The sequence below is a fragment of the Eurypyga helias genome, unplaced genomic scaffold (assembly GCF_000690775.1).
Source record: "Eurypyga helias isolate BGI_N326 unplaced genomic scaffold, ASM69077v1 scaffold27362, whole genome shotgun sequence".
Lineage (NCBI taxonomy): Eukaryota > Metazoa > Chordata > Aves > Eurypygiformes > Eurypygidae > Eurypyga > Eurypyga helias.
In genome coordinates this window covers 26,079-46,244 of record NW_010236987.1, presented here as the reverse complement: position 1 = coordinate 46,244, position 20,166 = coordinate 26,079, and the positions used below count along the sequence as shown (strand labels likewise).

The 20,166-nt window shown below is 52.8% G+C and overlaps 1 protein-coding gene across 1 annotated transcript in view; it reads right to left on the bottom strand.

The window, feature by feature from the left end:
• RAB11FIP3 (RAB11 family interacting protein 3 (class II)) overlaps window positions 1–20,166 on the bottom strand; it is a gene marked incomplete at its 5' end in the record, with an annotated part of 46,474 nt that overhangs the window by 19,999 nt on the left and 6,309 nt on the right. The window contains one exon of the mRNA XM_010147312.1: window positions 8,046–8,137. Coding sequence (XP_010145614.1) covers window positions 8,046–8,137 — 92 coding nt within the window. The remainder of the gene's footprint in view (window positions 1–8,045; window positions 8,138–20,166) is intronic.

Below are 20,166 nucleotides of genomic sequence, written 5' to 3'. Positions count from 1 at the left end.
CCCAGAAGCTCAGCCTCCGAGTGCCAGCAGCCAGAAGCCCATTATGTCACCGAGTGATCCCATGCTGGAGGCTGTCACCGGCAGCAAGGCACCAACCTCTTGGCTGTACGAGCAATGTCCGCATTTCAGAGAAGCCAGGGAGCCTGCGCTCAGCCTAGGGTGAAGGCAGTTTTCACACCACAGACCCTGGAGTGGGATTTTGAGGCTACTGCACTCTATGATACCCCTCAAGGACAGGGAAGAGAACCACACGGCATCTGTTGGGGCAATTCAAAACACCGACCCACCAAAAAAACCCCCAAAACCAAATAACGACTCACAAGACAACAGATTTCGCAGGCTGTCCTCTGCACCCCGAACGCCTGCAGCCACTGTCCTTCCAGGTCCAGCTCCCCAAGACAACCCAAGCAGAGAGGACTAGGAAGACACCATCATACGCCCACAGCCCACGGAGTACAGGGAGACTGCCCCTAAATACGCTGCACAGAGTCAGGCAGATGCCCAACCTGCCTCTTCCCAGCACCTCTGGGCTGAGAGCAGTCCCAGGACTGCCTCCTAGAAACCCAATCCTTCCTCATTCCATGTCAGTGCTCAAAACCCACCTGCAGACACATCGCTTTTCCTCTCCCAAGTCAAATCCAGCACCGCCAGGAGCTGCCGGCTGCTTCTGCAAGGCAGGAGGGAAGCAAAGTCCAGGAGACGCTGGGCGCGAGGCTTACCGACTCAGCGCCGGCCCCAACAGAGCTGCTTTTGTTCCCAAGCTCCTAGGCACTGCGATAAGGAGAGGCGAGCTAAGGCACACTCGCTTCCCGGCCGTGTGACTGCAGCCCTCCTGGTTAGACGAACACCAAAATAACAACACGCCTTCGGAGCCCCACGCACCCGCCAGCCCCGCTCCAGGTGCAGGCGCCTTCTTTTCCCACGAAACCGTCGCCAGTTAAAAGGTTAATTTTGAAGAGGACCTGTAGAGGCTTCCAGGGCTTATCTCATCCTTCCTGATACGACTTCTGGTGAATATTTAAGCACTAAACGACAAATTCCTTCCTTATAGCCACAAATAGAAGAGTGAATAAAGCTTGCCTTGCTCACGGAGGGAAGATCAGGAGCACTTTGCTACCGATAAACAACCACAATCGCCGCTGGGGTGACTCAAACGGAGATTTATGGTACGCGAGGACAATATTGCCCGCCAAGAAGGGCTGGTGCTTCGGTCGCGAGCGATAAGGCAGTTGACAAACACACCAAGCCCACCGCTGCCTGAGCACTGCGCCGGCGGGGTGACCCGATCCACGGGGCCCTGAGCCAGCACCGTGGGGTGACCCAATCCACGGGGCCACCCCTTCCCCACGGCAGCGCACAGCCCTCGACGGCACGGTTTGCAACGTGCCATTTTGAGGGTTTTGTTTGTTTTTCCTGTTTCCTCTACAGAAACTTCACACACTCCAAATCTCGGCCTCCCTTAGTCACGCCTGTCTAGCATCAACAAATGTATTCTTCCCATTACCTTCCCAAATCACATTTTCTCCGGGTTATCCTTGCTTTCTTCTGGGCCACTTCCTTCCTGAAGCACAGTGCCCCGAGCAGGACCTACTGCTCAGCAATACTGGCTGGAAGCATCTTGCACCTTGATAACCAGTTGACCTTCTGTACCGAGCCCAAAAAAAGCCAGGACTGGTAATGAGCACGGCGGGGAGGGAGTTATGCTTTAACCCATGCTCTCCTCCTGGCTCTGTCCGGATCTGCTGCTCAACTGAGCAGGTCGCAGCCCTTTGGCTCTCCCAGGGAAGGTCTAGTACCACTGCGAGGAGCCCAGTGTCAGATGTCCCTGCAGTAAAGCTAATTAGGAAACCCAAATCACCTCCAGTTTTACCTTTCAAACTCTTAGTGAGCCACCTTAGCTCCCAAGGCTATGTGGCTGGCTCGCAGCCTCCCGGTTGACACTGTGTTACCGTGTACCCCAGCCCGCTCAGGGTGCTGCAGCCCACGTTTCTCAGTCCCATGCATTGCACTCGCAGTTCAAGATAAGGCTTCAAGGTCTGTATTTTATAAACTCCCTCCAACCTATTTTGCACAAGGCAAACACTCCAACTAGGACCTTTTCTGACCAGCAAAGATATTTTTCGCTATAGTCCTGAATTAGAGTCTGCCCTTTAGGGATATCTGTGCCCAATTTACACTCCCATCCCTTCCCCCAAGCTGTACTGAGTCTATATAACATATGAATTTCCTTGGTATTTTCAGGCTCTTTTGTTACCAAAATGAGTCTGTGATGTTAACTTGGAGTTCAGCCCAGCAGTTTTAGTAATTTGATTATGGTATTTTCTTGTGCCTAATCAATACAAAGATAATACAGACTGTTCACTTGCTTGCTGCAGAAACGGGCTCTGTGAGCGTGAGCAGGACAGGCAGCTCCCTCAAAGGGCAGAAGGGCTTTGGGGACAGTGGGGACATTGCTTGGGGCAATTCCCCCAAGGGACAGGCAGACAAACAGACATCGAACAGGATCCGTCACATTTCACAGCTCTGTGGTTCTGGCCACCTACAAGATTTTGAGCACAGCAGCTGGCTATGACAAAATTAACACCAATTCCAGCAGCCAATTTGAAGAGGGATTTGTGATTTTCATTTGCTGGGACACAACGACGCTTTTGGGTCAAACGCTGCAAAGGGAAGCCCGTTGAGGGCAGCCCTTCCCGACAGGAGAACAGCACTGGTACAGAAAGCTTGAGCCAAGGGTGGGGAGGTGCAGTCTTCACACGCTGCCGTCATCTCCATCCTCCCATCCCCACCGCTGCCGCGCTGGTACAGCAGGGCTGGTCGTGGCCAAGGACCGCAGCCCTTCACACCTGCGAGAGAGCCATCGGGGAGCAGCTCACAGGGTCACCACAGAGCTGGCGAGCTGCCCCCCAGGTCTGCCCTGGCCCTGCGAGCCCCTCGGGCAGCTCGGAGGCAGGTTGTCTTTGAAGGACACAAAGCTTAATCCTGTCTGTTTAGGCTGGCTGGCCTCTCTCAGGCACGTGTCCCCTGGTAACAGTGGTATGGAGAGGCAGAGGAGGAAAAACCTCACGTAAACCACTGAGGATTGCAAAACAGGTCCACCAAGACAGAAAACACACACTCCAAATATTCTCTGTGCTCGTCAGGCACAGCTCTCTGCTTTAGCGGCAGGCAAGTATCTTCCCAGGCAGTGTGCAGTAAGAAAGAAGGGCTCAGAAGGTCCACTGGGCTACCCCGAGAGACAGCGAGTCTGGAACAGACTCGTACAACCATCCTACGTGGGCTCGTTGCAAAACACAAGTCACCACACGAGAGCTGGTGCCTGGGGGAACGGCTCTTGCACACCAAAGCTGGGGGTACACCAGGCGCTCTCGGCAACAGGTTGCGCGTTACCAGTGCACAGCTGGAATCATGCACGTTGCCAGATCCCCTTGCAGAAACTCTGAGCAGCTGGAGAAACCCAGTAATGCGGATTTAAATTGCTTCGCTCTGGTTTTTGCCCTTCAAGAAGCATTAAATTCAACTACTCCACGTGAAAAGAAATTCCAACTTGAACAGAGGCCATGGCTCTTCCAGCAGCCACCAGCTGGGCCTGGGGACAGGCAATGCTGGAGACAGGCCCTAGCATCCCCTCCTCCCAAAACAAGGTGTGGGACCTCCCAACCACCACTCTGCTCCCTAGATGCTCTCCCACTGTGCCGCACAACTTGCTACCGGACATTTAGCCCGAGGGGACAAGCCTGGGGGGTGGCAGGCTTGCAGGGTGCCCACACGTGGTCCTGGTTACCGTTTGCACGCCTGGTTAGTGCTGCTGTTCCGAGAAAGCAAAACAGTCCCCTCGCAGCCATGCGCGGCTCAGCGCGATGCACCTTCCTGGCTGCTACCGAGGAGCTGCAGCACCGCACAGCCTGCCCCACTGCCCCCGCACCTCTCACCCGCAGCAGTTTGGGCTGCCCTGCTTTGCAGACTGAAAAAAAGGCCTTTCTACGACCTTGCTGGCCTAGGTTCTCATGGCAAAAAAAGGCATTTGTGCTATTTATTGCACTCCCGGTCAGTCTTTACAGAGCGCAGCCTTGCACCAGCTCTGCCTCGCCTCCAGCCCACCTAAGCCTACACGTCTCCATGCCCAATCCCAGCGTAGCTCCAGCAGCATGCTGAATTTTTGTGGCTTGCTTTCATTTTGGGAGCCAGCCTTTCCCCTCTACATTGCTCGAGTGGGCTCATCTACCCCCAGGAGCCAGGGCAGAGTGCCCTGTCCTAGGGCAACGCACAGCAGGTATCAAGAAAGCTAATTCCAAATGCACCTTTCCCCCACGCAGAGCATCACAAACGGGTCCATGTGCCTCAGAACTGAGTCACAAGCTCCACGGGAGCTCGCAAGGGAGGCAAGGATAACTCCTACCTTCCCGTTAGTCAGCAGCAAAGCTGCACTAGCCCAGCCTGGGGGAAAACAGGCGAGGACTCAGGTGCCTGGACAGACAGACTCCATGCTCCCTCTACATAGCTTTTACAAAGCAGGGTAGCCAAAAATGCTGTCAGTATTTTTATGGTTTTGGTTCCCTGCAGAATTAGAAAGCAGTAAGCTTGTCACCCAGCTCCCCCAGCCACCACCGTGCTTCCACCTCGGTCAGGGAGGAATGCACGGTCTGGGGCTGCAGGCAGGCAGGCAACCCCGGCGAGGTGATGCTCTCCCTGCGCTCGAGTGGGCAGAGAGGGGATGCTATTCCCACGTGACAGCTGAATGCTAGGGATTGCCACCAGCCCCCTGCAAGCACAGCCGGACACACAACAGGCCACATAGCTGCAGGAAGCCGGGCTCCTGCACTTCCAATCCCCTGCACACGTCTTGGAGCCGTGCAACTAGAAATCCTCTTTGAAAAGGGTTTAACAGACAGACCTGTCTGCTGGAGAGACATGCCAAGGCGCAACAAGAGCCATAAGCTCCGTGCCACGTCAGGAGCCACACCAGTGGAAGTCTCTGACGTTACAAAGGTCCCTGCGTGAAGTGCCAAAGTTCAGACCTTGCCCTCTCCGAGAGGCCCTTACGGGAAGGTGCAAGTGTTGGCTCTTCTCTCCGTGGAGCAAACACTCACTGAGAGACACCGATACCGGATACTCGGGGTTTTCCACAGCGCTGACAGCCACCAGAAGAGGGGATGAGTCACCAAGAAGAGCAACCTTATTAACAAAGAGAAGACATTTTCATTTAGAGTGCTCAAAGCACTTGTTTACACTTGTGCAAACAAACATTTATGAGAAAAGCTCTCTGTCAAGGCCTCAACACTTGTAAGATCCAAGCACTCAAGCCACTGTGATTCTGTGCTGTTTAAGGAGGACCAGAGCCGATGTTCCAAATCTACGACCACGATGACTCTCAGCACCATGGCACAGGAAATGCAGCACCCCTCCTTCAGCTCACCTCTCCAACGTCCTCTGATGGGACAGGAGAGGAGAAAAGCTGGTGGTGCTCCCTCGCCCCATGGCCCCGCCGAGGCAAGATGGTCTGAAGTCCACCGGTTGCGTTCTGGGGGCTGAGAAAAACGCTGCCGTGTTAAAGAAGCTGTTGAGCTGCCTGGTGATCCCACGGTTTGAGAGCCGCGTGCCTGCTGTGTGCTGCCTTCTCAGGTCTGGAGCGGGGACATTTGAGAACACAAAATGCTTTTTGGTGGTGTGGGAGGTCTACTCGAAGCAAAGGCAATGCCTCCACTTTTGAAAGGGTGCTTCTTCCCCTGAATCCAAGCTGGGCTGAATATATATATTGGGAAAGGCCACTTAACTCTGTTTTCTGTCTTACCCTTTCCAGAGCAGCTGCCAGCTGCACCGAACGAAGCAGGGCTTGCCGGAGCCCCCCCGCCGGGTGGCATGATGCTCTGGTGAAAAACACTCATTTGCTGCTCCCAGCAGGTTGTTTTGTACGACGGCTTCCCTCATCCCCGCTCCCTGAAAGAGCTCAAGCTTTCCAAGGTGCAGCACTACAGGACATGTGGCATGAAACACACGTTGGGAGCTCACGGCTCAGCTAAACAAGAACAAAAGACCACGCGCCCCAAGACACCAATTTATTTTTACACTTGCGACGCTGGGCGGTATTTCTCGATCATGTTCTCATTTGCTGAACCTCTACAAAATCCTTGCAGGCTGGAAATTATTTTGAATCATGTATCCAAGACAACAAGGGTAATTCTTCCCTGGCATATTAAACGTAGACACCGAAAGAGCTCTGATCTTTAGACAATTACCCTGAATTCAGTATAAGAATCCATTTACATCTTTCTGAAAAGGAGATTTCAGGATTCATCACCTTTTTCCTTTGGGTCACCTTGTCGCTTCAAGGAAACGATGGCCCAGCAGCAGAAGTATTTCATCCCAGCGGGGCGCACACCTGGCTTGTTGGTATTCCTGCCCAGAACAGCTTGCAGCACTGACAGAGCTCATCTATGTAAAATTAGCCCTTAGAAAACATCCCTGCTCTGAATCTCAGAAGATTGTCCCTTGACGCAGGTCTGAGGAGCAAAATGAAAAGCCCTTGCTGCACGAGCACTGCGACGCAGACTGTCACAGCCTCCAAACCCCTCAGTCCAGTGGTTAAAAAGCACGTTTGTGACCTTGTACCACATGAAGAAAGAACATGAAAACCCCTCTCCCTTCCTGCCCTCCTGTCCCCCTTCTACCAGCTATTACTGGCTTTTGCAACTGTCTTTCAAAAAGGAGAAATAATCTAATGTCCAACACACCCTTGGCAGCCTTCTGGGGAGGATCACACGCTCGTAAGGCTGTGTTCACCTCAGCAGTCCTACGGGAGTAAGGGACTCGCTCAGGGGACGGTGCAAGTCGGTTGGCTTGAAGAAAGGGAGCTAGCAAACCGGCTCCGAAGAAAATCCAGGCTTGGCTGGGAAATGGGATGATGACCTGTCAAGCACAAGTCAAAGTGAGAGTTTCCAGCCGTCTTAAGTGACTGACCCGTGCTTCTCGAAGCACAAGTCAAAGTGAGAGTTTCCTGCCGTCTTCAGTGCTTCTCACTAACATCGGGAAGACCAGTTGCTCAACACCCAATTTACCAGTAGGAAACTCAAAAGAATAACTTGAGCCTTTTATCAAGAAGTCACGCGGCCAAAATAACATATTACAGACTATTTAAAGCACAGACACAGATATTTGCATGCAAATGTAACAGAGGCTGGGAGTGCTTGTGCAAGTAACAATGTGTGATAAAAAACCCCAGGTACCAAGATACACGAGTCACAAACCTGAAGAGGAGTTTGGCAAACGAAAAGCAGGAGGTGGCTACTGAGTCACGGTGTGGGACCAGGGAACCAGCCAGGCCTTTGCCCTGAAGGCATCTCCAGCACCTCCTGCTCCAGACTGGAAGGCACAGAGCAGGAACAGAGGAAGCTGACCAAGCAAAGCCCCAAAGCCCCCACACAGACTGCAGCAGCAGCCTCCTTTCTAGCCAGGGAGAGCAGATACAGGAGGTTACTGCAACACGCTCCTGTGCCACGGTGCTACAGAAGGGAAGGGAGGCCGTAGCCCTGTCAGATAAGCATCCCTGATCTAGCCCAACAACAGAGAGAAAAAGAAAAATCCACATTTTCGTCTTCTGCTCTGCCCTTTACTAGCCAAACAGTACCGTATGCCAAGATCCAACTGCTCCAATGTGCCTCTCATAGGTTCTTGGTTGGCACAGCTCGAAATCAGGTGCAGGTTCCCCATACTCCAGCAAGGAGACAAAGATGACAGCAGCCAGCACCCTTCCCACCTCGCTGGGGTCTCACCACAAGCAGGATCTCCCTCCTCCACCCAGGGCACCATGCACTGGCATTCTGCGTGCCAAGACAGCACTAGCTGTGGGTTTTTCCTTGAACCCCAATTTTAACAGCCCCAAATGCTTGGCACAGATTCTCCAGGCCAGTCACCCACAGATTAAAGGATTTGTCTTTGCTACATGTTAAGCATCCCTGAGCCCCGTCAAAGCAAATACTCTTCTCCCCCAGCCAAACCCTCCCTGCACCCAGCTGCCACTTGTGGGAGTTTGCAGCACTCATACTTGCCTCAAACGTGACAAAGTCATCAAACTCATCGGGACAGGCTGGGGCTTCCTCCTCAGGGGTATATCCCATATCATACAACTGGCTGTCAGGATCTGCAGAGGAAAATAAAACAGAAAGAGAATCACCAAGAGGAAACGTGCACCCTCGAATGAAGGACAGCTTTGGGAGACACAACAGCAGAACAAGAACTTCCTCTTGCACACACCGGCGCCTTCAGCTTTCGGGAAGGACCTCTGCTTCCAGGCGTCCCACCATCACCTCAGGTGGAAGGCAACTGGGATGGCTGCTCCCTGGCAGAGATCCTACGAGGCCCATTGCTGCTCCGACAGGGCTAGCACCTGGATTCATCCCTACGCCGCCATGGTCTCCATTCCTTTGCCTGGTTTCTTCCCTATCTCTGTTTCGTGCATCCTCTTATTCTTCTCCCAGAAGGTTTTAATCCTGCTGTGGGCAGGGAATACATTAGATCTATGTGTGACAGCCAACTACCATGGGAACCGCAGAGAAAGCAGGCTGCACCAAAGCTTTTATCATCTACTGCTCCTCCCGTGGCCAGCCACATCAGGAGCCATCCTCATGGGGGGACAGGAAAATAGGAGGTTTTCAAGGAGGTTTCTTAAAAAAAAAATACTCCTCCCACCCACCCCCAAACACCCACCCGCAGCAGAGCAGAGTGGCATTTCTCAGAGTCCTCCGACTGAGGAAGGGAGCGTAAATTCCCCATGCTCCCTCAAGCAACAGCTAATGCTCGATCCAGCGCACGACCTAGATCACGGGCTGGAAACACCAAACCAAGATCAGATGCTGCAGTCCCAAAATAAAGAGCAGGCTCAAAACCACACGCCTCGGAGCTGCAAGCGCTGCAGCACTAGGTTTGTCTGATGTCGATACTTGGCTGGGCAGAGGGAGTCATTATGTCAGTGCTCCTAGGAAAGCTTGGCGATCGCCTGGATTTGAGGAGGGACAGGCTTTCCTTTTACGGCTGCTCAAGGCAGGATGATGAGAGCAGAGCTACAATGCAGGGTTTGCTTTCTGCGTCCTTCAGCCCGCTGGCTTCCCAGCAGGCTGGCAGCTCAGCCAAGTCAAACGGCTCCCAGGCTCGAGTCCAAACCCAAGGGGCACGCAAGTTGCGTGACGTTTTGCTGCAGCCGAATGACACAGCCACCCAGACGGGATCGTACACTGCCTCCCTCAGAGGGCACAGTCCCCATACAGCCACAGCCGGGGCTCCCGCTTTGGGGCCATCTCCAGATATCAGGAAAGGCCGTATTTCACTAAGGGATCTGTACCTCTACTATGAAGTCAAAGGACAGAGTAAGGAGCCAGGCTTGCAGCAACACCTCTCCCACCCAAACCTGTGCCTCTTTCAGCTGACCATTAAATGCAAACACAGTCACGGCCCCAGGAGATGCTGAAGCCACCAACGCGATGGGTACCACCAGCCCCTGGGAGTAGGAGAATCTGAGGATGCGGCACTGAGAACTGAGCCCTCCCCTAACCTGGGTCTGGGGCTCCCAGGGGTTAGACTGTAAATCAAACCCAGGAATAAGCCAAATTCCTTTTCTAGAAGCCAGCACGCGCTGCTATGCTCTCCAGTAAGCACATGGTGGGGTCGCAGTTTCATCAGATACAAGGTGCTCTTGTTTATGATTCATGGCTTCAGCATCCCCGGTGCTGCTGCGAGCTGTGCTTCCAGCTGTCGGGGTTCCTGCCTGTAACCCTCCGCACAGCAGCGAGACGGCTGCTCCAGCCAGCCTCGGGCCACCCCTGCTCCAACTAGCAGGTCTAGCACTCAGGCATGGCTGTACTCTCCCTCTCCTAAAACTACCCTCTCCCCACCCGCACACCTCCATCCACGGGTCCGAGCCTACAGCTGGGAGTTTTCCCAACAGTTATCCCCGTCCCCATTCCCAACTTCGCCAGGCTCCTTGCGGACAGCAGGGAGGATGGAGGAGATGGGGACAGCCCGCTGCTTGTTACAAAACCATGGGAGTACCTGAGAGTGGGTCTCGCCAAGGGGAGACTCTGCCCGCTTCTGGAGAAGCCAGACAGCGCTCCTGGAAGGCAACCCATGCCACACCATGGGAACAGGGGACAGCCAGCCGTGTCCCTCGCCCACTACAGGCTGCAGCATGCAGTCAGTGGCGACCTCGAGAGGTGGCTGTGACGTGCATGGGAGCATCCCAAGAGCCCGATCAGCTCACGGGGACACAGGCTGCAGGCATAGTGCCCGGTCCTGTGCCCAGCCAGGGCTCTGCCCTGCGGGATGTCCCAGTGACAGGTCTGCCCTCTACAGCCTCTGAGCACGCCCCGACACGTCTGCGGCACACCTGTGCCCCCAAATCCATGGCGGCAGGACTCCAGCCACACAGCTGGGTGCTGGGCAGCTGCCAGTGCTCCCAGCTGCCTGACCTCACACCTCTGCCAGGCACGGCATCCTTCCCATGCCCCCCCTGCAAGGCCATCTCCAGTGCTGCTGGTGGCACCCCACGGCAGCCCCGGGAAACACAGAGCGCCCCAAAGATGGCGAAGCCAGGCACAGGCTGCTCCCTTCTGCTTATTCCCGTATAATATCTTTTCCTCCCCCTCCAAGCAGACACACAAAAGCTTCCTGCTTTTCTACAGACACAAATAGAGATATTTATCCTGCTCATTCCTTCCAAAGGGACTTGAAAAGGGAGGATTTAGAGTCAAGCGAAGGCTCCCCGTTCCCTTCAGAAGCAGGGGTGTAAAGCGTGGGCAGACAACGCACAAACAGCTCCCCGACACCAGCTGCCTCCTGTACTGCTCTTGCCCAAACCGAGTGCTCCTGGAGCCTTCCCAGCCCTTGTGTTTCCTGCTGTAGGGGGGAACATGAGACTGGTTGCTCCATCTGTCTGCAGAGCACCCAGCCCACAGAGAGGGCCCCTGTGCAGGCAGGGTTTATTTTTACAGCAAGTCCCGCTGTAAGAAGCAAGGAAAGTCCATCTGAGAGGTCTCCTGCAGCATTGCTGGTGGCATGGTCAGCAGAAGCCATGCCCAGGAGACAGCACTCCATGTCAGAGAGCAAAGACAAACACCACCAGAAACAAAGGTTAACTTTTCTGCGCCATGCATTCCCTCCCCCTCCGAAAAAGCCATATGGTGCTTTGTGTATAGGGAGAGTTGCCATGGAGAGCTTGCCTGCAAGTCTTTCAGCACAATAGGCTGCATTAAGCTTTCAAATTCCTGCCCAAAAAGAGCCAAGAGACCTTTGCTGCTCAACTGGCACTCCCCATGGGAAGAGCACCATCCTCCAGAGGCACTGGCGAGAGCCGGAGGGCTCTGCTCCTGCTCTCTCGTGGGACAAAGGCTGTGGGCCACCAGCAGCACTGCACAACCCTGCTCCGGCAGCTCACAGTGAGCACAAACGCTCAAATCCCCTCCGCTCTCCCCCTTGGACCTCAAGGCCAAATCCCAGCAGACACGCTACTCTCCTTCACGCCCTTCTGCCGTGCCGCTCACACCATAAAGCATACTCTCATCTGACACCCATCCCCGCCTTCACTTGACTTTGCCTTCCTCCTCTTTGAGTCGATGCAGTCACCATGCTGGAGTCACCTCTTCCCAGCGCTGCTGAAAATCACAGCTTTTGCCCAAGGATGCGGATGGCATCAGGAACTACCTTTGTTCCTCGCACCTCAGTGTCCATGACCAACTTCTTCTTGTGGTTTCAGCTCTATCCATCACCGATTACATCCTCACACAGCCCAAAATCAGGCTCCAAGAGACCTTCTGGAGAGCCTTATTGCTCAAGAATCTCCTGGCAGAGAGGCTCCAAGCTATACACCAGGCCTATTTCCCTAATTAATTGCACTAATTTATTTGCTTGGAATACGTGGGCAGGCTAGCAGGCACCTGGATAAAGCTTTAGTTGAACTGCCGTGGCAGCACTGTTTTACCAGGGTAACGCAAGGTACGCAGGTAACTTGGGAGACAGAGATTCGCCTTCATACAAATTTTGCCGCGACTCCAGCTCTGACCAGTCAGCCACAGCACTTTCTTCCCACACATCTGTTTTTCTGTGTTCCCCAGACCTGCTTCCTGCTGGCTTATGCCTCCAGCAAGCCAAGGGCAACCTCTGTCCATCCATCAACCGGCCATCTCCGAGGAGCAGCACTGCCAAGAGCAGAGACAGCCAGCTCACGGAGATTTCTCCTGGACGGATGGCAAACGGGCGGCTAGAGAACAAGCAGGACAGGACCTGGGCAATTCGTGAGGGTGAACGCGTGCCGAGGTCTTGCAGCGGCCTTCGCCATCTCGTCGTGCTGACAGGAGAGTCGCTGTGCTGCGGAAGGGCTCGGATGTGCAATAGTAACCTCGGCTTTTCAAGAAATGCGACAGAGAGTAGAGCTACAGGAACAGAAGTCCCGGGGTACAGAAAGCTCCTGAAATAGATTCTAAAAAATACTTTCAGAAGACAGGATTTCAGTGAAAAGGCACCTTGAGTGAAGAGCTGTGGGTACAGTAGTGACACACAGGTCAGAACAGAGCCAGTTTTATCGGCTTCATGTAGGAATGACCTAGAAAAACAGAGCCTTTCAGAAGTATTTAAGTCATCTGCCAACACACACGGTACGTACTGCTGCAAGCCACAGAGCCGCAAACTCAAAATGATTCAAACAGTATGGATTATGTGCAGCTAACAGACCTGCTTATTCAACGCAGGAATAAGGCTAGGAACCTGCATAAATGGCACAAAACAAAAACAGACTCAAAAACAAGGCAAGACGAAGTTATGGTTGGCGTAAGAGAGGACAACTGATATGAACCGAACTCCCTTACCGGGCATGCTGCTTGAAAACAAGGTGGTAAAAGAGACACACAGCCAAGTCTTTAAAAATTACAGGCATTTAGGAGGATCTAGAGCAAAGAAAAAGAGGTGAAGCCACTGTCTGGGATTCCCAGAGGCAGCTCAGGGTCTTGTGCTTCCACCGTGGCTCAAGCAGCCGTGTGTTGTTAGTCCCTGCAGGGTAAAGCTAGCACCAGTCCAACCATCCACCCTTTTGCTTTCCATAAGTGATCCAGGAGCACGTTTATAATCTGATGGTCCCACACAAGGTGGTAGCACTGAGAAGCAGCTTTCTGCCGTCTGCTTTTCCTGTAGCTCAACCTGCTGGCTCCTCCAGCGATGAGACAACGGGCCAGGAACACGTACTGAAGACTATTATTTTCCAACCAAAAATTCCACAACAGAATAACCAATGGCAAGCTCAAGCTCCCAAGGAGGCAGAGTCAGAATTAAGGTTACTTACACAACCCTCATCCGAGCCTCTCTCAGCTTTAGCAGCCCTTCGTTTCCTGAATATCATTGCCCATGGACTGGTACTTATCGCATATTCCTTTTGATCCTCTTCACACAGCGCAGGCCCTGAAGCTTTGTTTAGGCATACCATCTATAGGCATAATAAAAGGAATTAACTTCACGGTATCCAAGGACTTTGAAGCATACATCTAGCTGCCTTCGCTTCATCTCAGAGACCAGGTAAGCATTGCCACCTCTGCGCAGCGATGAACCAGAGGCAGGAAACCACCACTAACCCGTCTGGGATTTGGTATCAAGTTCAACGTATGGGTCCTCATTTTTAACTCCCAGCAATTTGAGCTGTCTTTTCAGGGTGTGCTACTCATCATGACCACCTCAGATTCCTCCAGACTTGTGTCAGCCTGGAACAAAGGCTCACTGCTGGAGGTGTGGAATATAAGGAGCAGGCTCATGGCCATGAGCAAGTGCTTCACTGCCACTTGGTGACGTACCAGCAGAAAAAGCCGAGAGACTGAGTTTCCAAAATAGCACAAGCTGCCCTGGTGAGGAGACCTCCTGATGTCCTCCATCTCCTTCACGCTAGCTTCTACTCCCCAACACCTCTCTATGTCAGGAAACAAAGCTGGATTTTGCAGCCAACATCTTTATTCCCTGTTCTGTGAAGAGGCTGAAGCAGGACCTCTTGAAAGAGTACATACAGCTACGCAAGCAGCAGAACATCCTTACTCAGCTTCCCAGAGCACGCTCAACATAGACTCAACCTTTGGGACATCCAGTGGCCAGTTTCCTGTCAACAGTTTGAGTGCGTGGAATTAGAAACTCTCCTAGATGCTCTGCAGCCAGGCCGATTCGGGTAGGAGCACACAGATGACAAGTGGCACCTCTAGGTAAGATGGCTCCGCAGGCAAAAGAAAATTAAAAAGAACACTGGCTCAGGAGCTGGGATGCACCAGAGAACACAGGCAGAAACAAAGCCGCTTCTCAGCCCTCTCACTGGATGTCCCTTGCATCAGCTTGACTGCAGAACAACCCACGGCCTGGATGGGCGCATTAAGAGAAGCCCTTTGGACACCTACGTAACATGCAGACATTAGTATTTGTCGTTCAGCACCTGCCAGACTTGCTTGCCATTTCTGTCCCCCCACTAGCCATACCACAAGATGAGGACAACTAATACCAAGGCTTTTAGCATCAGCTTTGCAAGCGATTTGGATCGGAACCACCCACCTGCCTTTGGACAACACAGGAACGGCAAGGCTGGTAAACAACTGTGCAGACACCTGCTACTCCAGCCACTGCTCTGACTTCAAAAGGTGAGTTGTAAAACTATGAGTAAAACTAAATACAGTTAGTCTGAAGGGGGCAAATCTGAGATCAGAGGCCTGGTCTCAACTCAGCCAGAGTTTAGGGGGAAATTGGGAAAAGAAAATACATAAGAGGAGAAATTGAACTACACCTGCAGGGATAATTCTTCCCAGTGTGACATTTCACAGTTCTGAGCCGTCCCTCCGAAGTGATGGCTGTGTTGCTCGGTTGTCCTGTGTGTTACAGTGAGGGTGAAGCAGTCACTCTGCCCTCCTGCTGCCAGCCACAGTAGAGCAGTTTGGAGCCCCTGTCCTCCAACATCCCTCAAAAGCGATGCAGATTGACAGGAAAATGCTCCCCAAGGCTCATGTGATGGAATACTTTTCCTTGTTTCCCCCCCTAACTCTCACCATCACCAAAAAAATCCCTTCTGAAATGAGCCAAATTGTGTCCCACGCATCACTGACGGAGAGGGGAGCTGTACTTTTTAAAGTGCTGTTGCTCCAACCAGCTTCCATAAAATAAAACATTGCCCGAAGAAAAACAAAATAAGGGAGGAGGGTCCTGTGAGATTGGGTTTTAATCCTTCTAGCAGCCTAGGAATCCCCAAAGAGAGGAGGAAGGTGCCAGAGGCACTGGACAGGGCGACAGCGCCAGCACAAATGAACGGGTGACTTGATGCTGCGCTCCTGAGCCACAGACCGCACGGTGCAGGCACCAGCAGGGATCACCAGTGCTTCACCCAAAGCTGACCACTACTAGGGATATAAACTTTTAATAAAACTCATTCAGACCATTTTCAAAGGTTTTTGGTAACATTTTGTTGGCTGGAAGAGCACCCACCACCACTGGTTGTGCCTGAGCACTGTGGCAGACAGAAGGAGGCCAGCTGAGGAACCTGACTATAGAATCATAGAATCATAGAATCATAGAATCACTAGGTTGGAAAAGACCTTAGAGATCATCCAGTCCAACCGTATCTGTCCACCACTAAACCATATCTCTCAGCACCTCATCCACCCGTCTCTAAACACATCCAGGGACGGTGACTCCACCACCTCCCTGGGCAGCCTGTTCCAGTGTGTGATAACCCTCTCGGTGAAGAACTTCTTCCTTACATCCAATCTAAACCTCCCCTGGCGCAGCTTGAGTCCATTCCCCCTCGTCCGATCATCTGTCATTAGGGAGAAGAGACCAACACCCACTTCTCCACAACCTCCTTTCAGGAGGACTATGGGAAGCATCAGACCTTTTCAACCCAGAGTGGGAGATCTGAGGAGGGAACCAAGGGGCTGAGAGGTCACAAACATGATGCTGCCCTGTTCCTACCACCCCAACAGGAGCGTTTTTAATTAGCAGTTGCCACATTATCTCTGCTGACCTCTCTGTAACCATTGACTGCACTAATAAAACTGCACGCACACCAAACTGGCTTCAAAACCAAGCGAGTGGAGAAGCGATGGGAGAACGCTGACTCGGTCAGCTCCGCTCTCAGAGGTGCAAGAACAGCACGGCAGTAAAGCCGCTCTGCCGTGCACACGTTGGGCTGCAACGGCGACAGTGGTCCTTCACTGCAGTCCTGTGACATTCCAGTTGGGGAGCTGAGCACCGGTCACCTCGTCAGCAGGAGTCCTTCCTGTCTGAAAGAGAAAAGCTGCCCCGTGGCTGGAGAGATTTACAGGAGCAGTCAGATTGCATGCTCTTGGAAGAGCTGGAGAAAGACACCCGAGGGACACAGGCACCAGCCCAGGAGAGACCGCCTGGAACAGGCAGAAGGGGCTCGGGATGAAGAAGGGTGCTGTGGTTAGCCAGAACACCAGGGAAAGGTTTCTCCTGCGTGGGGGATGCCACCAGAGCCAGTCACCCAGCGGCTCCGCAATTAGAACCAATTTCCCCTCAAAGCCACATCACAGGCAGCATCTCCTGTCCAAGAGACACCAGGAAACAAACACTCAGATGAAACAAGCTTCTGCCACATCAATCTGCCAAGGCGTCACAAAGGTACACTCACTGCAGAGTCACACACCTCCAGGCCGTGACAGAGCCGAGCAGGGCTCTCGGAGGAGCAAAAGTCGTAGGTGAGCAGTGATCCTTTCATCAGTAACACCAGATCGACCGGATTCCTAACGAGAAATGGTCCGACGGCTCTGCTGCAGAGGCAGGATGACGGGCTGCTCACTTTCCTTTACCTAAGCTCGGGAAGCCAACTCTACCTGCCCACTGGCCAGACACTGCTGGTGAGGATGGGGGAGACATTCCCCAGCGTCCTGGGTTGAGCCGAGCACAAATAATCCCTCGCTCCGGAGCTAACATCCAAACCTGAGAAACCAAAACAGGCAGGACCGAAACCACCCCCCTCTGGAGCCACCAGCCCAGCCCAGCCTCCACCCCCGCACTCCCCAAACCGCAGGCTAGCCCAGCCTCCCAGAAGTATCAGCAGCAACAGATGTAGAACAAAACAGCACACTCCCGACTCAGAAAATAAAACATATGATGGAGAAATACCGAGACAGCAGATGGATAATGCAAAATGTCTATTTTCTAACAGAAGTTGCCTTTGTTTTCTTTTTAGTCATCATCTCTGCTGACAACAGTGCGCAGAGAATCGCTCCAAGGCTCTGATAAAACACTGCGCTCTGTTTTCATATTGACCATCTCCCTGAAAAAACAGGTAAGCCCTGCAGTGCTTCTTCATCCCCTTTACCAGAGAAATTAGTTTTCTTCTGGGTGCCAAACTCAGGCCTTTCATTTGCAATTTAAACTCACCCCAGCTTGCCTTTCTCAGCCTTGGGTCGTGGCCTGAGGGTCTAAGCCACCACAACCCCCTGGTTAGCCCCTCCACTCCGATTTGCTGTGACTTGCAAGAAATCTGTCTAGGCAGTAATGCTTTCCCCTCGCAAGGAATTCCGTGCGAACGGTGATGCTGTGGGCATTTAATCCCAGGCCAACCACTTGCCGTGGCAAGCGATGGGCAGTTTTGCAGTGCTATGAACTACATTTCCCACGGATTGCATGCGTATTTTGGACCTGCAGCCAGTTACACTCCAAGACGATGACTGCAGGCAGCAAGATTTCTCTGGCATATGCTTCAAAATATTCATAAAGAAGGAATTCTCAAAACGGGAGAGATGCTTGTGCCAATCTCCGGTCCGCCAGGACCCTGAGGGCTGCTGAGCCTTCGCGGCAGCTTTACGACAGCACTTTTGAGTAATTCCCTGTCGTTCTCATCCCAGAGCTGCAAGGAGGCCTACGGACACAGCTTCTACAATGCTTCTGCGCTTCTCCCAAAAGTAGGTCAATGCAGTATGTCATCTGCCAGGCTGTTTTTGGGAAGACACACTCCCTGCTCAGGCATGGCGCATATCGAGCGGGCCAGCTTCGTCCCTGATGTAACCCTTCACCCAGCTGCCAAGTTAAAAATGAGTAAAACCGATTGTTTACATCAATTAAAGGAGAAACGCAAACCACAAAAAGTCATGGTGAGCCAGAAATACCCCCCCATCAGCATCCAAGTCTTTTCCCTAGCATATTACAGCAGCAGTGCACAGGGATTTAAAGAGCTTGAGGGCGATGTGGGCTGTGCGGTTCTGCTCACCACTGCTCCGAAGCTCGGCAGCGGGACAGGTTTCCCAGCTGAGGAGCATCTCCCTGCTCCTCGCCTCCCCAGCCACTACTCTTGCTTTGAAGGGGAACAAGCATTACCCCAAACTCATCTACATCTCCCGCTTACCCTAAAGTGGGGGTGGGTGAGGGGGGAGTTAGTACTCAGAGTTAACCTTGCTGAACCTTGACAGCTGCACGGCTGAAGATAAATAGTTTTGCAGGTGGTGTTCTTGTTCTTGGTTTTGCTTTTAAGTAGTAAAAATCCTTCCTCCCACTTGAGCCAGTTTGGATTTATCCTTTCCAGGGTGAAAGTATTCCAAAACAGGATAAACTTGTGCATAGGAGTGCCATGCACTGACCTTCCAGCTGCTCCTGCCGAGGGAGCAAAGCTGCTCCCAGCCCCACAGCAGCTACGGACGAGCCGAGGGGCACCCTCACCCTCCAGCCAGGCAGCCTGCAAATCGCCCAGTGGCACCAACCCAGGAGCCACGCTGGGGGTACAAGGAGCTATTAAAAACATGCATGAGTATCAGCTGTATTTGCAAGGGTAAGTGTCCAAGCAGTACGGCAGCCCCCTTGTTTCAAGCGGTGCAGTGAAGGATTTGGCAGTAGCATCCAAGGAAGCATCATCCTCTTTGAGGCTGGGCCAGCAGCTGCACACGCTCTGCAGCATTTGGGGCTCCTGGGAACAGAAGATCAACTTTTCTTCTTCAGAGACATGGCATGATGTGGGTTGGAGGAAGAGAGCAAACACCCCAGTGTCACCCACCCTGAGCTTTCTCCCATGTCCTCTGCTCACCTAGGAAGAGTCCCTAGGGAAAAGTTGGGCTGGACTCGCACCTACTCAGCTCTTCATCTGTTTGTACCCTCATGCAGAGGGCCTCCATCCCATCCTGCTTCCCCTCGTGCCCCAAGCACCAGCCTTGCACAGCAGAGCGCTCCTGTGCCCCCAGATACCCCGACCCTCTCCTCTGCAGGAGCGTGATGATACATTCCTCCCCCCAGTGTTCCTGGACCACTCCATGGCCTCAGGAACTCCCATCAAGCCTTTGTGCTGCGAGTGTGGGGGTCAAGCGTCCCTTGACCGTGCCAAGCCCTCTTGCGTAGGTAAGGTGGGGAATGGCACTGACCGTACCAGGAATTCGGTGGCCTGGAACGAGAGTGGGGATAACTAATCACCCCCTGAGAGCCCTGGAACATATTGTAACTCAGGTAGATCGGTATGAGCGATACTGGAAATTTGAGAATTCCAGTAATTACCGATCCGGATCGTGACCAGGATGGAAGCTTACTGATGCCTAAAGCCAATCACCTCATGGCCATATAAACAGCAGTCCCAACTGAGGGCCCTGGAGCTCTCCTTCCTGGCTCACAGTGGCTGCGCCCAGCATCTCCCTCGGTGTGGGGCGCTGCTCAGAGCTTGCTGGCTCTCGTTTGTGAGGTTCGGAGGACTGTCACCCAAGGTGGGACACGGGTGGAAAGCCCCACTCCCAGCCTCCACCCCTGGCCTGCTGAGACAGGCAAAGGTATTCGTTGTGAACGTTTCACTGAACTCGAGGGGAATTTTTAACAGGTGTACCCTATATATAGCTGTGTGTATGCCAATTTGATTTTTAAAACTAAGTCTTTAAATTGTTGTGTTAATTGATAATTAAGTTCTTCTAGAAAATGATATAATCCAATTTTGTGATTTATCTTAATGTTGTTCATGAATTTCCAATTGCCACTATTCCACCTCAAATTTCCGCTATTCCAAAGTTACATGAAACACACAACCATGTGTTAAATCACCACACTGCGATCCCCACACCTCGTGCCTTTAGACAAACTGTTGATGAAGTCCAGGACTAGGAGTGGATTCAGCTGCAGCCAGGCTCCTCTGAGAAGGAGCATGGAACCAAGGGGGTCCGCTCTGAGCCTCGCCACTCA